Source organism: Pectinophora gossypiella, chromosome 5 (genome assembly GCF_024362695.1).
Source record: "Pectinophora gossypiella chromosome 5, ilPecGoss1.1, whole genome shotgun sequence".
NCBI classification, from domain to species: Eukaryota; Metazoa; Arthropoda; class Insecta; order Lepidoptera; family Gelechiidae; genus Pectinophora; species Pectinophora gossypiella.
Window position 1 is genome coordinate 9743137 of NC_065408.1, and position 19878 is coordinate 9763014.

Sequence of the window (19878 nt, forward strand, 5' to 3'; positions counted from 1 at the left end):
CAGCGGATTCATAAAAAAACCTGTGAGGACTTTTCATACCTACCTAGCAACATGTTCGGCTAAAAGATGGTCTTACAGTAGGTACAAGTGGATAAAACAATTCAAATTGAAATATGTTTTTAAGAATACAAATTTATTTGAAGTTGACAAACTAATCGCGACCTATGTAGTAATAATAATGTATTGTGTCAATAAAGATAAACAGGTTTTCAACAGCAAAGTCAAAGCCTTCCTTAGGAACCGCCCCTCGTTACTGGCTTTTATTTTTTTTAAAGTTAGCTAGATGATGTGGTAAAGTGATCGCTTGTGTGTATTGTGATCGTATCTCAAACGTCTAGCTGGGCTGGTTTCAGGTCTCAGTCCGGGCCTGGATTGGAACGGATAACAGAATCAGAGTAGTATGAAACCGCCCTAATGAGAAACTTTCCAGGCTACGTTCCTCAAAATAATATAGATGGCGGTACGGAATTACCTTAACTTTAACCTTCTAATTTCACGGATAATATACATGATGCAGATGATCGTCGTGGAGATCCTATGGCCTGGGGAGGCCTATGCCCAGCAGTGGGCGACGTACGGCTGATGATGATGATACAAATGCATCTCTTATCTTTGTTTTTGGGTATAAATGACCCATCATGTAAGGCCCACCTTGTTATTACACACATGCCTAACGCATCTCCCACCCATTATATTATTGAAATCAAAATAAAGAGAAGGTCTGTGAGACTGTGACTATGTTGTTTCTTGATTAGACATACTGTCAACTTGTCATCTGACTTGCCTGCATCTGACATACCAACCACCCTACTTAAATTCGAAATAAACATGAGTTCTCATAGTAGGTACCTCCGGTGCAATACGAATGATTAGAAAATTACAAATGGCTTCCGTTTTCGACTTTTGGCTATTCTAATTCATTATTGGCATGGTTTTCTAATCAAGGTTTGTAAAATAATAGTAATTTTTATGTTTATTGGAATGGTATGTATATAATTTTAGTTTTTCAGCTTTGTGATGCACTACTTATTTGAACAAATGAATTTAACCTTGTTGGTAAAATAACGTGCCGGTTATGTATTATTTTTCCTATGTTAAAATGTTTGTTGTTGTGGCATATATTATCCAATTATTTAACAGGAAATTCGTATGTGTAATATATATATGAAACTTACCATTATGTATATTTGTTTGAATTATCGATGTGCATGTAAAATTGCAGTGTCCCGGCAGTAATTCTACAAATATATAATATTTTTATTTCAGAGCTTCGTTTTCTCAAGACGAAAGTGTTAGATCGTAAAGTCACTAGCATAGTTGTCTCCCACAATGGGCATACAGGACCTTCAAACCTTTTTGGAGAATGAGGGAGTTGGAGTGGATTTGTTTCGTATTGCTAGAAATCATCCCGGCGGGTTCCGGCTGGTGCTTGACGCAGAAGGGTGCTTAGATCGCCTCTACGGCGGATATTTCTCAGGTAGAGTGGATATTCTCATTAACTAAGTATTTATCAATGCACAGATACTATGCTTTATCTATTAGATAAGAAATAACTATGAAAACATATAATTTTGTGTTAAAGTAAAAAACAACTCTTAAGGTACTTATTTGTATTTTTGTTTAGATTGGGCATGTGGAGGTCAGTGGGCACGATGTGTTCAGTTCCTCACAACATTAGCACAAGCTCTTGCGGAACATCAAGTGGCTCTGTGTGTGTGCTTTAATGGTGCCCATCCCACTCCACCAGCAGTTCCTCAACACTGGATCCAGACTCAAACCATGTACCGGCAGAGGGTCAACTCTGTTAGTATCTATTCCCAACTATTAATAAACATACTTCCTAATTAGCGTTTCAGGGTGTTATATCTACTTTATGTAATATATTTCATGTTATTTATTCTCATTTATCCATTACATGGCTATTCTTTGTCTTTTTGGTGATTTGAAGTAAGCAGAAGTATTATGCAAATTTGACCTTATTATCCTTGATGATCGTGCGAGTCACCTCACCCAGTGAAGTAGGTAATTTACGTAAAGTCAAAACAATGTCAGTTATGACTGTTTTTGCTTCTAGGTATTGCGACACATTGTCACAAAAGGCACTCCACCACCGAAGGTCTGGTGGGTACCACCAATGGGTCTACATTCCTGCCTGAGGACTGCTCTGAGATACCTCAATATTCCAATTGTAAGTAGGAACTTCCTGACAATATAAAACATTTTTAAATAGCTTTGTATTGTTATGGAAATAGGTATTATATTTAATTGTCTTTGTGTGTTTATCAATACTTATTGAAATTAAATTTACTTATTTATTAGGTGTACCAAGTTATTGAAGTGGATCCCTCATATAAAACAGGTTTAATTTAGTTATTTTTAAGTTTCATATGTATGTAAATTTTTATAATATACAGGAGTTGGCCTGCCAGTCAGTAGTAGTAACTCTATTAATAAAATATATTTTGATTTTTTAAGTTTACTATTATAGATGGCGATATGACTTTGGTAAGTCATATCGCCATCTATAATAGTAAACTCTACATTGGTCAAGTCTACATTGGTCTAACAGAAAGCTCAGTGAGGTGTGGGTATTTAGTTCATCTTGCAATTAATGTACTACCTCTACCTCTGACTACCCCAATTGGGATATAGTTGTGAGCTAACTTTGTTATGTTGTGTTACTATTGTAGCTTATATAATGTTACATAGGCTGTTATTATAATATTGGTTTTTTATATAGATGGTATCTTCTGATGATCATTGCCAAGAAGTAGTTGGTCTATGCCGTGAGAAAACATATGCTGGCCTAGTGGGTTGCTCTGGGGAATACCTAGTGTTTCAGCCTCCAAGATATTTCAGTTCATCACAACTGAAGCTTACATACAGGGTAAGTGACTAAGGATTTTAGATATCTCATAATTCTATCAAACCAAATTCAAAAATATCTTTACTAAAATATGTAGTTACGTTACTAACTACAAAAATGTAGTTACTTTGAATCATCAATTTTTACAAAACAGACATCCGGGGAAAAGAAGCTGCAAGTAAAACGGCACAGGCATAGACATTCCCGACATACACATTTAGACATTCCCATTCATTGCCGACCCCAAACATTCTTTAAAAAAAAGCAATATAATCAAAGAAGATATATTTTCTTATCTTACAATTTCAAATTTTCAAAAGATAAGAATTGTGTTTTTAAATAAAACATTAATGTATTGGTCAGAGAAATATGATCCTTCAAGAGAACACTTTTCTTATTTACATATGTTTTTCTAGTCATCACTGGAGACAAAAGAGTATATGGTGCATGAATTGCCAAAAGTTCTGGATGTCCCACAAGACCGTTTGTGTTTGATGGCGGCCTTGCTGGGTGGAACCATACTGTCTGAACAAAGTCTTACAGACTTTTACAAGCGAGTCGGAATTACGTCGAAAAAGGTAAATAACATGTACTTATTATGTATGTAATAAACAAATAGGTCCGTGTTTTGATCATCTTGCCTGATGGTAAGCAAAGATGTCGTGACATGTTTATCTTGTAAATGCTGAGCCATATTTTAATGAATAGGCCACACAAACTGCACCAGGCTATTTATTCCATGTATAATTTTTAAATAATAATGTCAATAATCATAATTATTTTTATTAACTGTAAATATTTTCATGAAAGCATTTATTATATTAATTTAACAGCAAGTGCCTCCAGAGACTCTGATCAAGGCGGTGTGCCAGTTTGTACGTGAACTGCCTTCCGCCGACGTTGACGCCGCTTGCGTCGAACTATTCGGCGATCTCAACGATCTCCGCGCTGCCAAACTCAAACAAGCTGTACAGTATTATCTCAACGGCACTAAAGATGGCTTCCTCAAATACAGGACTGCATCTGGTAAACTTTATTTCGTATATTATTAAATAAATTGAAATCACAAATATTACATTAATAATGTAAACAAATAAAATATGGTTATGTATGTGTAATGTGTATGTTTCAGGCCGCCGCCCGAAAAATAATAGAAAGAACCAGAAGCCCGAGTCAAGCCCACCATCAACTTCAACGGACTTGGACACTACCAAGCTGGCGACAGAGTCGACTGAACATGAGGTTTAACATTAGTCTTCACACCTAAAGTCTTTGCTATGGTCATCCACGCCTTTTACACGTCACCATTGGCATCTATTGGCATTTCTCATCTTATTGCATGGTCACCAATTAACAAATTATCAAAATTTGTCTAAGTGCAGAGTGGTTCTTTTCCTTGTTCTTTTTATTTTCTAGTTCGTCATTCCATCCTCTTACCATCTTCATTCATTCGGTCATCTATTTCATTTCTTTAGTTCATCCAAATATGTTAGTTCTGTCCAATACTTTTATTGTTTTTTATTATTTTACACTTAAGCACTTGGATGGTTGAAAAATGGGCAACTGAATAAATTGCAGCAAAAAGGCTTGGAAGATTACAAATTGGCAACAGCAAACGCGTCAATGAACGCGGACTTTAGCATGGAGGAGCGAGGGCCGGACGTGAGCCAGAGCCTCGCGGCCGTGTCGCTCGAGGGCGGAGACGCCGGCGCCGCCAAGCCGCCTGCCGCCGTCGCCGCCGACGACAATAAAAAGCCGCAACCGCCGGCCAAAGAGGTACTGTACTTCATCATTATTAGGGTGACTACTGACGAAGCAACCAGTGAAGCGATATAAGTAATTAACATGTATTTACTTCTGTTGTGTACGATGTATGTGTGTATCTCGTAACAGACATAGGTCTGCTAATTTCTGCCCACTTTACTGCATATTTTGTCCTGACACTAACATTGTTTACATTGTTTGTTTAGAACACGACATATCGATGCGAGAATTTAAACACACTCAGTTCTAACCATGTCGAAGCGCGGTCAATCAATCGCGTTACAAAAAGCCATTAAATCGTTGCATAAGTAAGTACCGACGCCACAACGCGTATGAAAGCGAAACTGTATTGCAGAGTCGGCAGAGCGTGAGCAAGAGTGCGTCGAGCGAGGACAACTGCCCCGCGGCGCCGGGCGAGGTGCTGCGCACGTGCGCGGAGCGGCACGCACGCGGCCTCATGCACCCGCACATGCTGGCCATCCTCACGCACCGCCAGGTGGCGCTGCCCGTGCTCATGGAGGACGACAACCACCGCGAGATCCCCTCCATACACCACTTCTTCCGACCCATCCGACAGAACGTCTACGCTATACTGTACAACATGCATCACCACCGGTTCATGGCGCAGAAGGCTAAAGGTGATCACTAGCTTTCCTAAAAATTTAGTGCATCCGAACCAAGTCTGTCAGTGACGGATCCGAAGTGATCGTAAAACCATTTTTATGGTAACATACACTAAATCATTTTCTGTTGTCCATCAATCACGGACGTGAATCGGGTGTAGTGCGATAACGCCCTAATAACATAAAGACGGGTATGCCTATTTTTGCTTATGTACATTTTTTTTCTACAACCAGTATGTAGACTCCGTCAAACGAAAACGACATAGTTGTCGATATGTATTTGCTTTCGTTTCAACAATATTTATAGCCGCTACGCTAGCGTAGCTTTCTTCTTGTTTATCCAACATGTTCTTAAACATGTTAAGCTGGATAAGATCAAACAATCGGCGACGAAGAATACTGGCTTTTGAAAGTAGAATACTACTTTACTCACACTTATTTTTTTAACAATATTTTAAACATTACTTATTATCTATTCAGAGGAAGGCACAGCAAGCACATCGGCCTCCGACCGCCCGTGCACCGTGCAGATTGCAGAGTGGATCTACTCGCGCGTCAATTCCGGCAAAAGCCCGGAGATTGTCCCGGGTGTCGTGCTAGAGTGGCCAGTGCCCACTGTGCAAAGGCTTTGGTTCGGGTGAGCTTTATACCGTCACAGGATCCCTGTAGAAATCTAGAGCAAATACTGAAGTGGTGCCTATTCTGGCAGACACCAACTATTAGTTTGACTGCTCTAAATATAGTGGTGTCCTTTTCTTGCAATAAGATCAAGAAAGAGATAGAGCTACTTTCGGAACTGTCAAGCTAAAATAAAATTGAGTTTGAGTCAGCCAGAATGGGCACTTTTACCTTAGATGTTTAAAATCAATTTTATTTAATACATCGCTTATTATACATACATACATACAGTCAGGGGCCTTTGGCGGCTCAATAACCCTGACACCAGGTTTGATGAGGCTGGTACTCCACCTCACAACCCACACGATAGAAAAAAAAATACATCGCTTTTATAATGTCATGTTGAAACGATACTGACGTAACAAAAGAAGGAAAGTACGTACTTGTTTATTTAGGTTATCCATTTAACGATTGAGTGATGGCATTTTTTACTGATTTTTGCTTTCACGGTGTTTACCTTCAATGGTAAATTTAAATTTTTAATCCAAACTACCTACTGCCCGAAAGAGACGACAAATTAGAATAGGTATAACCGATATAATAATCTTTCTGTGACTAAGTAGTCTGATTTTTTATGATATCTATGAAGACAGGGTAACCAATACTGTTAAATTATACATTGTTTATGGAACTGTGTATAGATAAAGCTATGTGTTATTTTAAATAATAATGAAAACCTTAGCTTTATCCATATTAGAAACATTGTCTATCTATTTTCAAGCAGTATCCCCTCCTGGCTAGGCAGAACGGACGGCATGAGAAGAGAGTAAGTCAGTCACAGTGTCATTTGAAAATGTTTTGACATACATCTTTACCTCAGTCGAAAGCCAGAAAACTTATCGAAATTGGCTATGCTCTGCCTGCATATCAAAATAACTCATCTCCTTTGTTGATTTTCCTCCAAAATCATAATTTGGCCAGTTTGGGACCGCAACCGTACATGATTGACTTGGTAATTTCATTACAGAACTGCCCAAGACGATAAATGCCGCCGAATGCGAGCTTTCCTATCTTGCATGCGCTCTGATACACCTCTGATGCTGAACACGTCTTATGTGCCTCAACATCTGCTGATCTTAGCTACCGTATTGAGGTAAGTAGTAACGCAGTTATTATCATATAAGATAACTCAACCCCCAATCGGTTCTAGACATAAGCAATTTAGTAAAGATCGGTTTCGTAAACTAATTTGAACGTGTTGGCGCTATTCGCATTTTTCAGATTCATCATGACGTCCCAGATACAAATTCTGAGGCGTCAGGAATTGGACGCATTCTTGGCAACAGCTTTCTCCAGTGATCTCATGAACGCTCTCCATCTTCAAGAGATGAATGTAAGTTAATTAGATGTTTGAAATGCCGCGCGCGTGATATGTTCAGTACGTAAAGAAATTTTAATGAGAAAACGAGACGCGCGTCTTATAAAATGATAAAAGTAGGTAGTGAACTGTTTTAATTGTGACTATTTCAACAAGTACCAGGATGCAGGAGAAAGAAATGCTGTAACATGATCTAAGCTTGCTTTTTTAGGAAGTGAACTAATGAAATCACTATCATATAGGTTGAAAGATGTTCACGATGGGGTAAGACGGGCTCTAGATATAAACACGAAAGTTTAAAAGTATATTTAAGACAGGGTAAACTGAAATGATAATGTCTTCATTAAAAACATGAGAATGTTTTACTGCTTCATAGCAACATTTTAAATTGCATATATTTAGGTGAACGGCATAAGCTCTCGCGGCGTGCAACTAGGCGCACTGGTAATGGCGGGAGCGGAGGCGGCTCTGCTAGCCAACGACGCGTGCGGTGCACCAGTGCCGTGGCTCGTGGCCGCGCCCTGGCTCTACTTCGACGGCAAGTTGCTGCAACGCAACCTGCAACGCGCCACACACTGCAAGCATCTCGCTCAGCTTTGTGACAATCATCTGGACACCGTCGTGAAGGTGAGTGTTTGTACTTTACGATTCACAGTTCACTAATATCTAAGGTCACGAGTTATTTACTCAGCGTTATTTGTCGACCACTTGCGCGCTAATCGTGTCACGCGTTGACAAATTAACACAGCTAGTTTAGATAAACACTTATTTCAGTTGGTACTTAATTATTATTTTTCGATGCCCTAACAAAACGCCGTCTATTAAAAAATAATAAAAGCCTTTGGATTTTTACGAATGTGTTCAAAATTTTTCGAGAAACTACGTAATTGCACAAAAACATCTCTACCAACCCGTAGTGGATTGTTGATTGACTGGACTGTTTATGTGTCGTACAATTTTTTTTAGCATTCATTCATATACAAACTCTTGTCAACATCCCAGGTGGAACGCATGCGCAAAGCCATCTTGGAAGGTCTGGAAGTGGAGTTCGCGATGCCGCCGCTGCCGCTGGTGGCATCGCTAGGCGGCTGGGCGCGCGGCCGCGGGCGCGGCGCGCGGCTGGAGATAGCCGGCGTCGTGGTGGGGCAGTGGGGCGGCGGCAGCTACCCCGCGCGCACCGCGCGCTACCCGCAAGTGAGTTGGCAACTCTTGTTACGGTGATGTTTTGTTATATTTGTTTGAAAATTGCATTTGATCGATGAATCGAATACAGTGGGTTGCGTCGGAGATGATAATTTGCTTGAGAGTGCCTGAGTGGGTGCGATTTTTGGCCATTGTTAAGAGTACAAATATATTGCTTCGGAGAAAAGCCTACGAATTCAACTATTGCTGGTTTATTTCTTGTAGGGAGTACTGATTAATTATTGTATATAATAAATAATTCGGACTATATACACTCACTAAGACGCTCCGAGATAGCTCGAGCATTGTTCTGCATAGGCCTTCACGGCAAGTTTTCATAAACTGTACCTAATATGCATGCACGGTTAAACGAGTACTATCACGCGCTTGTCTACACAACAACATCATCATCATCTATGGGACCAAACCCTTGGTATTCAGCGCGCCGCGAGCGATAGCGCTAGCTGTCCAAGCCCCTGACTATATCAATGTCCCCGCTGCAGGTGAGCTACGTGGGCTACACGCCACCGGTGCGCAACGCATACGGATCTCGCGGCGCATACCGCGGCGGGCGCGGTCGCGGGCGCGGGGCGCGCGGCGCCGCCGCCCCCCGCGCCCCGCGCCGCCAGCGCCGCGACGACGAGCCCGCCAAACCCGCCACGCTCTCTGTCAACGGGTGAGCGAATTGGGAACACCACTCACTATGCCGGAGTCCGCGCCATGAAACAAGTCCTGCGGCCACAGCACAAGTGTCACAATGATCCTGATTCCTGTAGTCGCCATCTAATTTTATTTCAATTATACCTGTCATACATTACATACCGCGTTAAATCAGGGATATGAATCTCCCGATATTTCAACACTGTTACAAATGCCATGATCACGGGATGACTGTTTGAAATTGGGGTGGAGTAGGTATCCATTAAAATCCGTGGGACATATTTCGTGGCGCGAACTCTACCTGCGGTGAGTAGATATTTTTTAAATTTCTTATTTCCCTACTCTAATCACGTCACTGGTGCGCGATAAGTCGAATGAGTGTGAGTGAGATAGACTAACGACTGTCCATAGCGGCGCGTACTTTAACAACCATTTCCTAGCTTAATGGGTTTGGAGCCACAATACCCGCCAAATAAACCATCAATCTTTTTTTGGTAATGATTAAATTTTATGTAAAAAACCAGACCTGTTAAATTTTCAGGTTAGGTAAGCCGATCCTGTGAAAAACGGGATAATGCTAGGGAGATGTGTGATTAAATAGTATGTAAGAACACATCAGCTGCCGGTTAACACCACCTGTAGCTGATGTCTCCTTCACCACCACCACCTGGTTGTTTTTACTATCTGTCACATTAACCAGTACAATTGATAATTATATTTCAGCAAAACTGTGAGGCCGGATGAGGTCAGCACTCAAGCTGAAGAAGGAAGCCCCCATGAGGATACTTCAGCTGCCGATAATGATACTGATGGTTAGTATACTTGTATCAAAGTACTCCTGCTATAAATCAGTACATTGAGTGGCATATTTTCCTGTCTCTCGGCTCTGTAAGTGTTAGCTAGACTAATGGTTATTTATTCTATATAGCCATCTCTGCTTTCTGAGGTCTTCATGGTCCAGTGGTTGTGCATTGGGCTCACGATCAGGAGGTCCCGGGTTCGAATCCCGGTGGTGACATATCACAAAATCACTTTGTGAGCCCTGGTTTGGTTTATACACTACAGGTTGATCACCCGATTGTCCGAAAATAAGATAAACCGTGCTTCGGAAGGCACGTTAAGCCGTTGGTCCCGCTTACTACTTATCGATGTAAGTACGTAATCGTTACATGAGCGGCTCAACAACAACTGACACCAGGGTTAATGGGGTTCAACCTCACAACCCACACGGCAGAAGAAGATAGATATACGCTTTGTTTCTATAGATGTTAATGTTGTAATAGTTATAATAGTTGATTTCTATGCAGGAGCACAAGCTCAGAAAACGAAGACTGCTAAAAATGCCAAGAAGAATATGGGAAAGGGCAAGAAGAAGAGCACCAACCAGAAGACTGAGGTAGCCCAGACGCTGGAGGCGAACGGGCCCCACGACAAGAATAAGGTGACCGCCGAATAAATTATACGACCGAACATTGACGACACTACACTACAGGACTATACTCCAAGTTTTCCTCGAGATTCCAACACACCCACACATATTTATTCTTTCATAGTATTAAATCAAATCATATATTCTAGGTTACGGAGTCTAGCCAAATAACTGAAAAGGAGCACATTGGCCAAGGTGATGCACCAGTTTCTAACTAACTGTTCTAGCTCTAAAGGTAACTTTGCGGTTTTTTCCCTCCCTTCATTTTGACCTTTTAACATTTTATTATTCTCTTGTTCTAGCTTTAGAATGTTTAAATATACCTAGTACATTTACCAGTTGTCATTTTTTATTTAGAGTAAATTTTGAGGAAAGCTTGCCATAACCAGATATTCATATACTTTATGTTGCTAGTGATATTTACAACACTCTGGTGTAGAAATCTATTGCTGCAGTCCAAAATAATGTAGTATTGTTTTGTGTTACGTTCACTAGCATTATTTGTCAATATCACTAATAACGTTACTTTACTGCGGAATCTTTAAAGTCTTGGGAATAACATTAAGATCGTAATTATGTTAGCACGTATCTGTGCGAGATTGCATAATAGATTTGTAAACAGAAGAATAACCAAATCATTACACGTGGCAGATTTGTTATTGTCTGTAGGATGTAAGGTAAGATCATTAATCGCAATATATGTATACGTGCCTGAAGATCTAAAAGACTTCCCAATTTTGAGACTGATTTTATATTATGTTAATTGACACTTAGAAGTGTTCAATTAATATGTAATAAAGACAAATGACACCAACTTGAGACGTAAATGTCTCGATAAGCTCCTTAATAAGACAATCGTAAGCCTCTTTGGACATTTTGTTTTGTGCTAAAAAGACATCTATGTGCAAGCCAAAAAATGCTCGCAAATATATAGCAAATAACATAGTGACCAAAGAGTTGGTTCTAAAACTTGAGGTAGTACAATAATAATATCTCTAAAAGGGTAACAAAGCCTCAAGGGAAACCACTATTTGACAAGTGATAATTAGAAAATATATATTAAAATGTTGATTGTTAAGTCACATTTGATTGAAAAGTGAGATGACTTAGTAAATAATATGTTTTTGTTTGCATATAAAGTACTGAGTCAACGTTATTTATTTACACATAGTATATTTACAATTTACCAAATCATTATTTTTTATTTTTAAGCTTGGTTTGGCCTATGGAATCCCTGAGACGAGGTTATTGTGATGTCAGAAAGAGAAGCTTGGGATGTTTTTGTCCTGGGCAAAGTAACATATTTGTGACATTGTTGATTACATGGGTTAAACCAAATGTTTTCAGACTTGTTTTTGGGAATTCTTGATAAATAATTTAGGCAATATTGAATGCGCGCGAGAATGTTATTTTAACATGCCAGAAGATACTATTTACCAATTTGGCAATAAACTCTAATTTACTGGTTGAAATGTATCCTCTTACATGTTATGTGTGACGATTGTTATCCTACGATTATGTCCTGTACGATGTCCGAGTCTCGTGGAGATGTACCGAACACGCGTATCATACATAATCTTAGAAGGAATGTTAAAAATTTAGAATAGAAATTGCATTTATTGAATGAAAGTTGGTGCTTTGTAATTTTTGTAGGACTGCCTGAAACGAGTCTGAAACTAATAGATTTAAGTCTAACGATAGACGTTTAATGAAACTGAAGGAACATTCGTATGTTGACGCTCCCACATCCTATAGGGTATTATTTCGATAGGGAATCTTAGATTTGTTAGTGATATATTTATATGCATTTTCGGGAATCAACATCGCGAATGTTCTTCAATTTATATGTATTTTTGTAAATTTGTTATATTGTTATACTTAAATTTAGCTGGAATGACTAACAAGGATATTTGAGACAGTCTTGGTAAGAGACTCGGTTGGTGATAATACTGTCACAATTATCAACGAACCGATACATTCCATGATAACATGAACAATCTATTAATTGGACAGTTGACATCAATCGAGAATGGAACTAAATGAAGACTTTACAATTTTTGGAATGCTTGTACCCTGGCCAGAAGATAGACAATGTGAATATGTTGCTACAATAACGTGATTGATTTTAACAATCAGATAATGATCAGAACTTGAGTGCAGAGCACACGTACACATCGCAGCCACTGTGCTGTTCCAAGAGAATAATTGCCAAACAAAGTATATCGCATCTGACTTCGTAAGATGAGCCCGCGCCCTGTGCGCGAGGCGACGGAGCTGGGCCCCGCCCGCGCGGCCCGTGCGCGCCGCTGCGGTGACCGCCCGCTCCCATTGCTAATGTATTCGCTAGCCGTCGCTGAGCGCGACTACACTTTATATTATACATTTAAACGTTTATATATTATTGCTTGCTTATTAATAAACACGATGTGTAGCGTTTAGAATTTTAACTTCAATGTATTTTGATTTGTTTAAGAATTATGTGTAACAGCAATAAAGCATGTTAATTAGAGGGATATGTGGAATGTAATAAGTTTCAATTACTTACATTTATATCCAGCGGCTCGTAACTGAAAGGCACTATCTACCTATATATACCAGCATTACTTGTATTGCATAATGGATGTGTACTCTCATAACATAATCATGGGCTGCCTTTTAAGTTACACCGTATTTGTTCTGCTTAAAGTATACTTTGTCACACATAATTAAAATGTAACATTAGTGGTGATTTAAAGAAGGAAGTAGATTTTATTTTTCTCTTTTAAACCCATTATTCACTATAGTTTTAGATTGTTCAACAATATACCTTTACTACATTTTATAAACTTGTTTGCTGACAATTGTCATTTAAAATATTGTCAACATAATATAATCAAATTATATTAGAATACTTGTCATGTATAACATAAACATTTTTCGTAATTGAAGTAGCAAACGTGGAACTGTGGCTTTTTTGAAAACACTTATAACTTAAGTACGTAAACCTGCAATGTGAAATTTTAAAAAGTTCATTACTATTTTAGTTTATGAACACAAAAAAATATATATTGGATGAATTTAAATTGTAAAGAGTTGTATTTGTCTTCAAATAAAACGTTCCATCATTATGTGTGTGTTTTATTTCATTCCGTAAGGTTTAAGCGTTTATGTATTTCAGTGACGGTAGTGCCCTCAATGTTGGCTATGTGATTGATAACAACTTGTGTGGCGTCCTTGATGTCATTGTACTGGTGCAGAAGTTCCACTCTAATTGCTTTGCTATCACCATCCAATAAGCTATCTAACTTTAATTCCACTTCTAAAAGCTTATCATGTATTTCCTGATTGCTTTTAGACATCTGTAAAAAAAGAAACCAGGTGTTTTCTGTCATTTTAGTGGTACAAGAGATATCGTTCTAAGTGTTTTGGTTGCAAGGGGCAAGAAAGAACATTCAGATAAAGAGTGTTCATCATCAATTTAAAAGCCACACTCTTGTCGGTGCAGCATTTTCCATGCTACTTTTTTAGGGAAAAATAGGGCAGTGGTTTCCCACCTGCCTTCCACCCCGAGAGTGAAAGTGTTGTGTTGCTAAATAATCTTAGTGCAAGTTTTCCAGTTCTTTATTTTTCATAACTGGATTTATTGGAGCTAATGCTATTTGGTAGTGATAGTGACAAATATTCAACTAATAGGTACTTTGGGTAAGAAATGCAACTGAAATACTATTGACTTATAATATATTTATTTTATTCAAAAGTATCAATATCATTACTATGTGGATCATCAACACCCATAGCACATGCTAACATACTGTTTATATGCCTGCCTTCTGACTCAGATTTGAAAACATATCCGTTAGCTTTATCTACTGCATTTTTTACTTTTACCAAACTTTCTTCCTTAAACATATTCACAAGTTGAAATGTTACCAAACTATAATCTTCAATTATGGAAACAAGAGCACTGTTCAGTTTTTGATACTTCATTGTAAACTTGTCAGCTTCTAAACAGTCCAAGAGATAATTCAAATCTAATACTTCAGTGTAAAAATCTATACCAAATTGCAATTTATCCATATGTTGTTGTAGTAAATCAACTTTTGTTAGTAAGTTTATATGAGGTAGACCAATTTTTAACATTGCACTCAAAGATAACATTAGAGCTGCAATAAATTTTCCAGCATCTGAGCAATGGTGAGAGTCTACTAAATGTACAACACACAGTTGAAAATTCCCCTCGTTTGTCAGCTTTGAAAAAATATTTGCCAGGCTTTCATGGTGGCAGTAGAGCTCAACTTGGCCTGGCAAATCAAATATAAAGATTGTTGAGTTGTCGCCTTTTAGTTGATCTAAGAGCCAGTCAATGTTTTTCTCCAAATACTCCATGCAATACAACAAAGCTCCATTTGGACCAAGTTTATACTCATCCATCACATCTTCTAGAGCAACCAGATCTCTAACATCAATATCTGGTTTATAACTCATCATATCATTAGCAGGATCTAAATTTACAACTATGACATTCCTTCCCAACTTCTTTAGTAATTCTGTCATTTTGCTGCAGTATGTTGTCTTCCCAGCACCAGGGGGTCCAAGGACCAGTTGACCATAATATTTATGAGCAGGTTTGAATCTCTTCACATTAGCAACTTCCATTTTTATTATTCTCTTCTCCTTTGAGATCTAGGACAATATCCCTTACAGCCTTTACTGTTTCAATTTCATAAGATTTCAGATTTATAAAGAGACACAGTGGTTTAGTGATGTTTATTGCTTCAGCCAAATATCTTGCTGCTACTTGCTGCTCTTCTCCTGAAGCACCAAAAAGAACTTTTGTTGAATAAATACTTTCCGTACCAAGAGGGCTATGTACCTGGTCCCTCTGTACTGTAAGCATGCTTCCAATTTTTTGGTATTGAGATACAATAAGCATTGTCTTATCTGCGAATTCAGCGAATACTATTTCAGTGGGAACGTCATCGATATCTGCAGCCACTGATTTAAAAAACTGTTGTTCACTGTCATCTATTTGATTTATGGTCAAATTTTTCATAACATCTAGAAGATCCATCACGGTTATCTAAAATTAATATATCGATATTTTTAGGACGAATAACTACGGATAATAATAACTTATTTGAAAGACCAAATTAGTTGTATCCAGGTACACAGAGAACGCTTTGTTATAATAAATAAAATGATACTTTGATTCATGGAAATAGAAACTTGAGTTTCACGATAGAAGTACATACCTTATTCAAAATATATTTCTTCCCTTTAGAAGTTCCACAAACAATTATATTTTAAATAGTAGATATTTCGAGAAATAAATCTGCTTTAGGTCTTCGATCCTCAATACTTTTTTCCGATAAAATAACACCTTAACTTTGCTCGATCACGATGAAGCCGATGAAATGTCATTTGATTTCTTTTTTTTTTTTAACTTTTTTATCCTTTTTTTTTTTTTTTTGGTTTGGTTTTCCCCGAAGGGTAAGGCAAAGGGAACTATGCCCATACAGCCATGTCTGACGTATTTTTTTTCTTGATGATTAATGAAATGATGAAAGGTGATGATGATGAAACCTAAGCCCCCACCCTCGGAGTAGACTCCTACTCCGAACCCCAAACGAATTAACTCAAAAGTCCGCATAAACTTTTGAGTTATGAAGCGGCTTCCTGACACGAAGCGAAAATAGGCAGATACACTTTGTTTATTGAATACTCCAATATAATAACACTCGCGAATGTCTTCCGACTAACTTAATGCGATCATTAACCACAAAACACCACTTCGTATTAATTATTTAGATTATTCAATGAAGAAAGCAACTGTCCCGTTCCCGCCCCCCGCCAAAAAGCCACTTTTTTATCCCTTTGGGGAAAGGCAAAGGCAAAGCCGTGCAGCCGTCGTCTAATGTATTCATTTGATTTCGTTAATTTTCGTTCACTCCACCAAGGACCACCAAGTTTTTTTTGTTTTGGTTTTCCCCGAAGGGTAAGGCAAAGGGAACTATGCCCATACAGCCATGTCTTAACGTATTTTTTTTCTTGATGATTGATGAAATGATGAAAGATGATGATGATGAAACCTAAGCCCCCACCCTCGAAGTAGACTCCTACTCCGAACCCCAAACGAATTAACTCAAAAGTCCGCATAAACTTTCGAGTTATGAAGCGGCTTCCTGGCACGAAGCGAAAATAGGCAGATACACTTTGTTTATTGAATACTCCCATATAATAACACTCGCGAATGTCTTCCGACTAACTTAATGCGATCATTAACCACAAAACACAACTTCGTATTAATTATTTAGATTATTCAATGAAGAAAGCAAAAGTCCCGTTCCCGTTTCCCGCCAAAAAGCCGGATCACCAAGTATTTGAATCATTCAATCATTCATAAACAATAATTTAGTTTCTTTTTTGAATTAGGACCTTCAAATTTTTGGTATGAGGAGTATGAGGAAGTGTTTGGCTCACTCACAGGGCTCATTATCATCTCATTATAAGAATCATTTATTTTCACTTTAGAGAAAAACATCGGTCTTTTATTTATATTCAAGCATGGTTCATAAATAAACAAATCCATGTAATCTTCTCAATAATTTTTGATTACTGCTTGAGTCTGTTTGAGAGTAATGCCGTACTTTCTTCTTCTTTCCCCTTTTCAAGAAAGGAATCAGATAATATCACATATTATATACATTGTTCAGCGAGGACGTGACCAATTACCGATGGTAGTAAAGTAGTGAGTAGTGATGGTAGTTAAGCTTGCCTGTACTATCTGTTTTCTTTGTATGTTTCTTGTGTCTGTTTCATTGTGTACAAATAAATAAATAAATAAATAAATAAATAAATAAATAGATAAATAAATAAATAAATAAATAAATAAATAAATAAATAAATAAATAAATAAATAAATAAATAAATAAATAAATAAATAAATAAATAAATAAATAAATAAATAAATAAATAAATAAATAAATAAATAAATAGTAACCAAATATTGAACTTTGATTAGACATCAATGTCGACGAGAGCGTAGTTTGAGGACTTAAAAAACACTCTGAGTCTGTTTGATTCATTGACTCATTGTGTGATTTAGTTGAAGAAACGTGCAACACTATTTTATAGAGTTTGCCGCATGGCAACATTGACAGACTGTCAGTTTCTTTCTGTTGTCAAATTCTGGCAAAATGGTAGCGTATTTATGATTTTTATAAAATAAATCTAAATTAATCTTATATTTTAACTGATACAATTGTGTAATTTCTGTGCATTGAGTTCCAATTTCAATGGTCCAGAGTTTTGAAGAAGGTATTTACGTGGTTAGCGTTAGTGTTGAAACTTAACCTGTAACATTATTTCAGACGAAGGGAACTTCGAGCTTCGGTAAACGCCGGAATAAGACACATACACTATGCAGACGATGTGGTAGATCTTCATATCACATCCAAAAGTCCAAATGCGCACAGTGTGGATACCCAGCAGCTAAGCTGCGATCCTGTAAGTACAATTTTTCTACAAAATTAGTAACATAACCTATACTTTTCATAATCATGGCTCTATCTATTATCAAAAAATGGTTGAGCCGGTGTTTAATACCTTTGTGAAATATTAAAGAGTACTTCAAGCTGGATAACTTGTATAGACATAATAAGTTCAAAATGTTCAGTAAACAGTAACACATTTGGTATGTTTTTAAAATCATGAGAACATCCTACTCTGATTGAGGATATATTCTGTCAGGAATGTGTCCTTGTATAATGTAGGTAAAGAAATTGGAGTATTTAAAATGGCACATTATTTTGTGTGCTGTAATAATATTTCATACATTGTTATCCACAAATAAATTATTATGCATGTTTGATGGTAACTGAATAAGTCAGACTGAATTAATAAAGTTCTTTTTTCTAGTTTACTGCTCAATAAAATTTCTTTATGTAGGTAGGTAGTGATTAATTCTCATGGTGCCTAAACGTTGGTCCGTGACTATATAGTGTATACTTCATTGCTTGACCAGAATGCCAGCAGGATAGAGATATAGTATGCAGCTTAGTTTGAAAGAGATCAGAAAAAATATCTGTCCTGGTAGATCAGCAGCTCTTATTCTAATGAAAGTATATTTTATGAGGTATAGTGTCATGTTATTATGTGGCAAATTAGGGGTAGTAGCCACTAGAAGAGTAGGTAGCAGTGACATTATTATTTGAGGTGTAAAAACCATTAGGTAAATTTAGTTTGTCAGGGTACAAAATGTGAAAACATGGACTTAAAAAAATTATGTCCACCCCATAGATTAAAGGAAGATAGGTAGTTGAGTACTTTTTTATGTAAACTGTCTTTGCCACCGATTTGATCTCCTGTGATACTAAAGTTGCACTACCTATATGTATAGAATCAGTATTTTTCTGTTTTTACTATAAGCAGATTTGTTATGAGCAACTACTATATTACTACAAACTACAGAGTTTTGATGGAATTTTTACTGTCTTTTTGATTTTTGATTGTTTTTTATTTGACCATTGATAGAAATCTATGGTAATATTTTTGGTGATGCTTGCCCTGTCTTGAAAGCCATTCTATTAAAAGAGTAATCAACCTTTTCTGTGCTGTAATCCAGCTAAATACAATCTCAAGTACAAGTCATGTCAATTAAAAAAAAAATCATAAACTTCTAGGGACCATGATCCTATCCATTTCATTTATTGGTAGGACCAATATCTGGGCGCATGGGAGTACCCTCGCCAAGACGAGCAAGAGCAGGGCATTACCTACTTTTCTCAAAACATTTCGTGGATTTTTTGAACCCTCAATCCTACATAATATAATAATCAATATAGGTAAAAAATCTACCTGTAGTTAATTCTTACAAATAATTAGTAATTAGTAAGGTGATAAACTTTTCTGCACAGTATAAATGTGTAGTGAAATTTTTTTTTGTTTGCAGACCACTGGTCAGTGAAGGCTAAGCGCAGGAAGACCACCGGCACCGGCCGCATGCGTCACCTGAAGATTGTGAGGAGGCGTTTCCGCAACGGCTTCAAGGAGGGCAAACCCACGCCTAAGAAGGTCGCCCCTGCATCGTAGACTTATTGCTTAACCACAATAAAAACTTAAAAAAACCATACAAGTTTATCATTTCTTTTTCAATTTATAGGTCCTATTCCAGTAAACATATTAATTAATAGAATCCAGCTTACATAAATTACATACATAGTTTTTAACTGCAAAATGTCTTGATTTGTTCTACATAAGGGTATGAAAAACAAAATAATATTTTTACGATCCGAGTATAAAGAATAAAGATGCAGAAAGGACAATGAGGGCAAAGGAAGGTGCACGCATCAGCACATGCTGCTTGTGCTTTCTGAATAAT

The 19878-nt window shown here is 37.6% G+C and overlaps 4 protein-coding genes across 5 annotated transcripts; 2 read left to right on the forward strand and 2 right to left on the reverse strand.

Moving 5' to 3' along the window:
* Positions 1 to 849: 849 nt before the first annotated feature.
* On the forward strand, positions 850 to 13627 carry LOC126366885 (constitutive coactivator of PPAR-gamma-like protein 1). Its single transcript, XM_050010222.1, has 19 exons — positions 850 to 945; positions 1267 to 1477; positions 1625 to 1803; positions 2075 to 2188; positions 2741 to 2887; positions 3283 to 3444; positions 3700 to 3892; positions 3999 to 4108; positions 4445 to 4642; positions 4986 to 5268; positions 5734 to 5890; positions 6899 to 7024; positions 7153 to 7264; positions 7652 to 7876; positions 8252 to 8443; positions 8935 to 9107; positions 9815 to 9903; positions 10399 to 10532; positions 10670 to 13627. The coding sequence occupies exons 2-19, from the start codon at positions 1330 to 1332 to the stop codon at positions 10736 to 10738; spliced, it is 2811 nt and encodes a 936-aa protein (XP_049866179.1). The 5' UTR covers positions 850 to 945; positions 1267 to 1329; the 3' UTR covers positions 10739 to 13627.
* Positions 13622 to 16784, reverse strand: LOC126366889 (uncharacterized). The gene is given in 3 exon segments (XM_050010225.1): positions 13622 to 13766; positions 15878 to 16082; positions 16589 to 16784. Coding segments are annotated over 3 exon segments (474 nt in total). The 5' UTR covers positions 16734 to 16784; the 3' UTR covers positions 13622 to 13642.
* Positions 14226 to 15912, reverse strand: LOC126366886 (GPN-loop GTPase 2). 2 transcript variants are annotated; one of them, XM_050010223.1, is made up of 2 exons: positions 15752 to 15912; positions 14226 to 15579 (listed from the first exon to the last, which is right to left on the reverse strand). In XM_050010223.1, the coding sequence occupies exon 2, from the start codon at positions 15153 to 15155 to the stop codon at positions 14247 to 14249; it is 909 nt and encodes a 302-aa protein (XP_049866180.1). In that variant the 5' UTR covers positions 15156 to 15579; positions 15752 to 15912; the 3' UTR covers positions 14226 to 14246. The 2 variants fall into 2 exon arrangements, with proteins under 2 accessions (XP_049866180.1, XP_049866181.1); XM_050010224.1 differs by having other exon boundaries at positions 14226 to 15311; positions 15752 to 15911.
* An 831-nt stretch (positions 16785 to 17615) lies between the features above and the next one.
* LOC126366899 (60S ribosomal protein L37) lies at positions 17616 to 19632 on the forward strand. Its single transcript, XM_050010242.1, has 3 exons — positions 17616 to 17698; positions 17870 to 18005; positions 19450 to 19632. Exons 1-3 carry the CDS (start codon positions 17696 to 17698, stop codon positions 19587 to 19589), a joined length of 279 nt encoding a protein of 92 aa, XP_049866199.1. The 5' UTR covers positions 17616 to 17695; the 3' UTR covers positions 19590 to 19632.
* Positions 19633 to 19878: the final 246 nt, after the last annotated feature.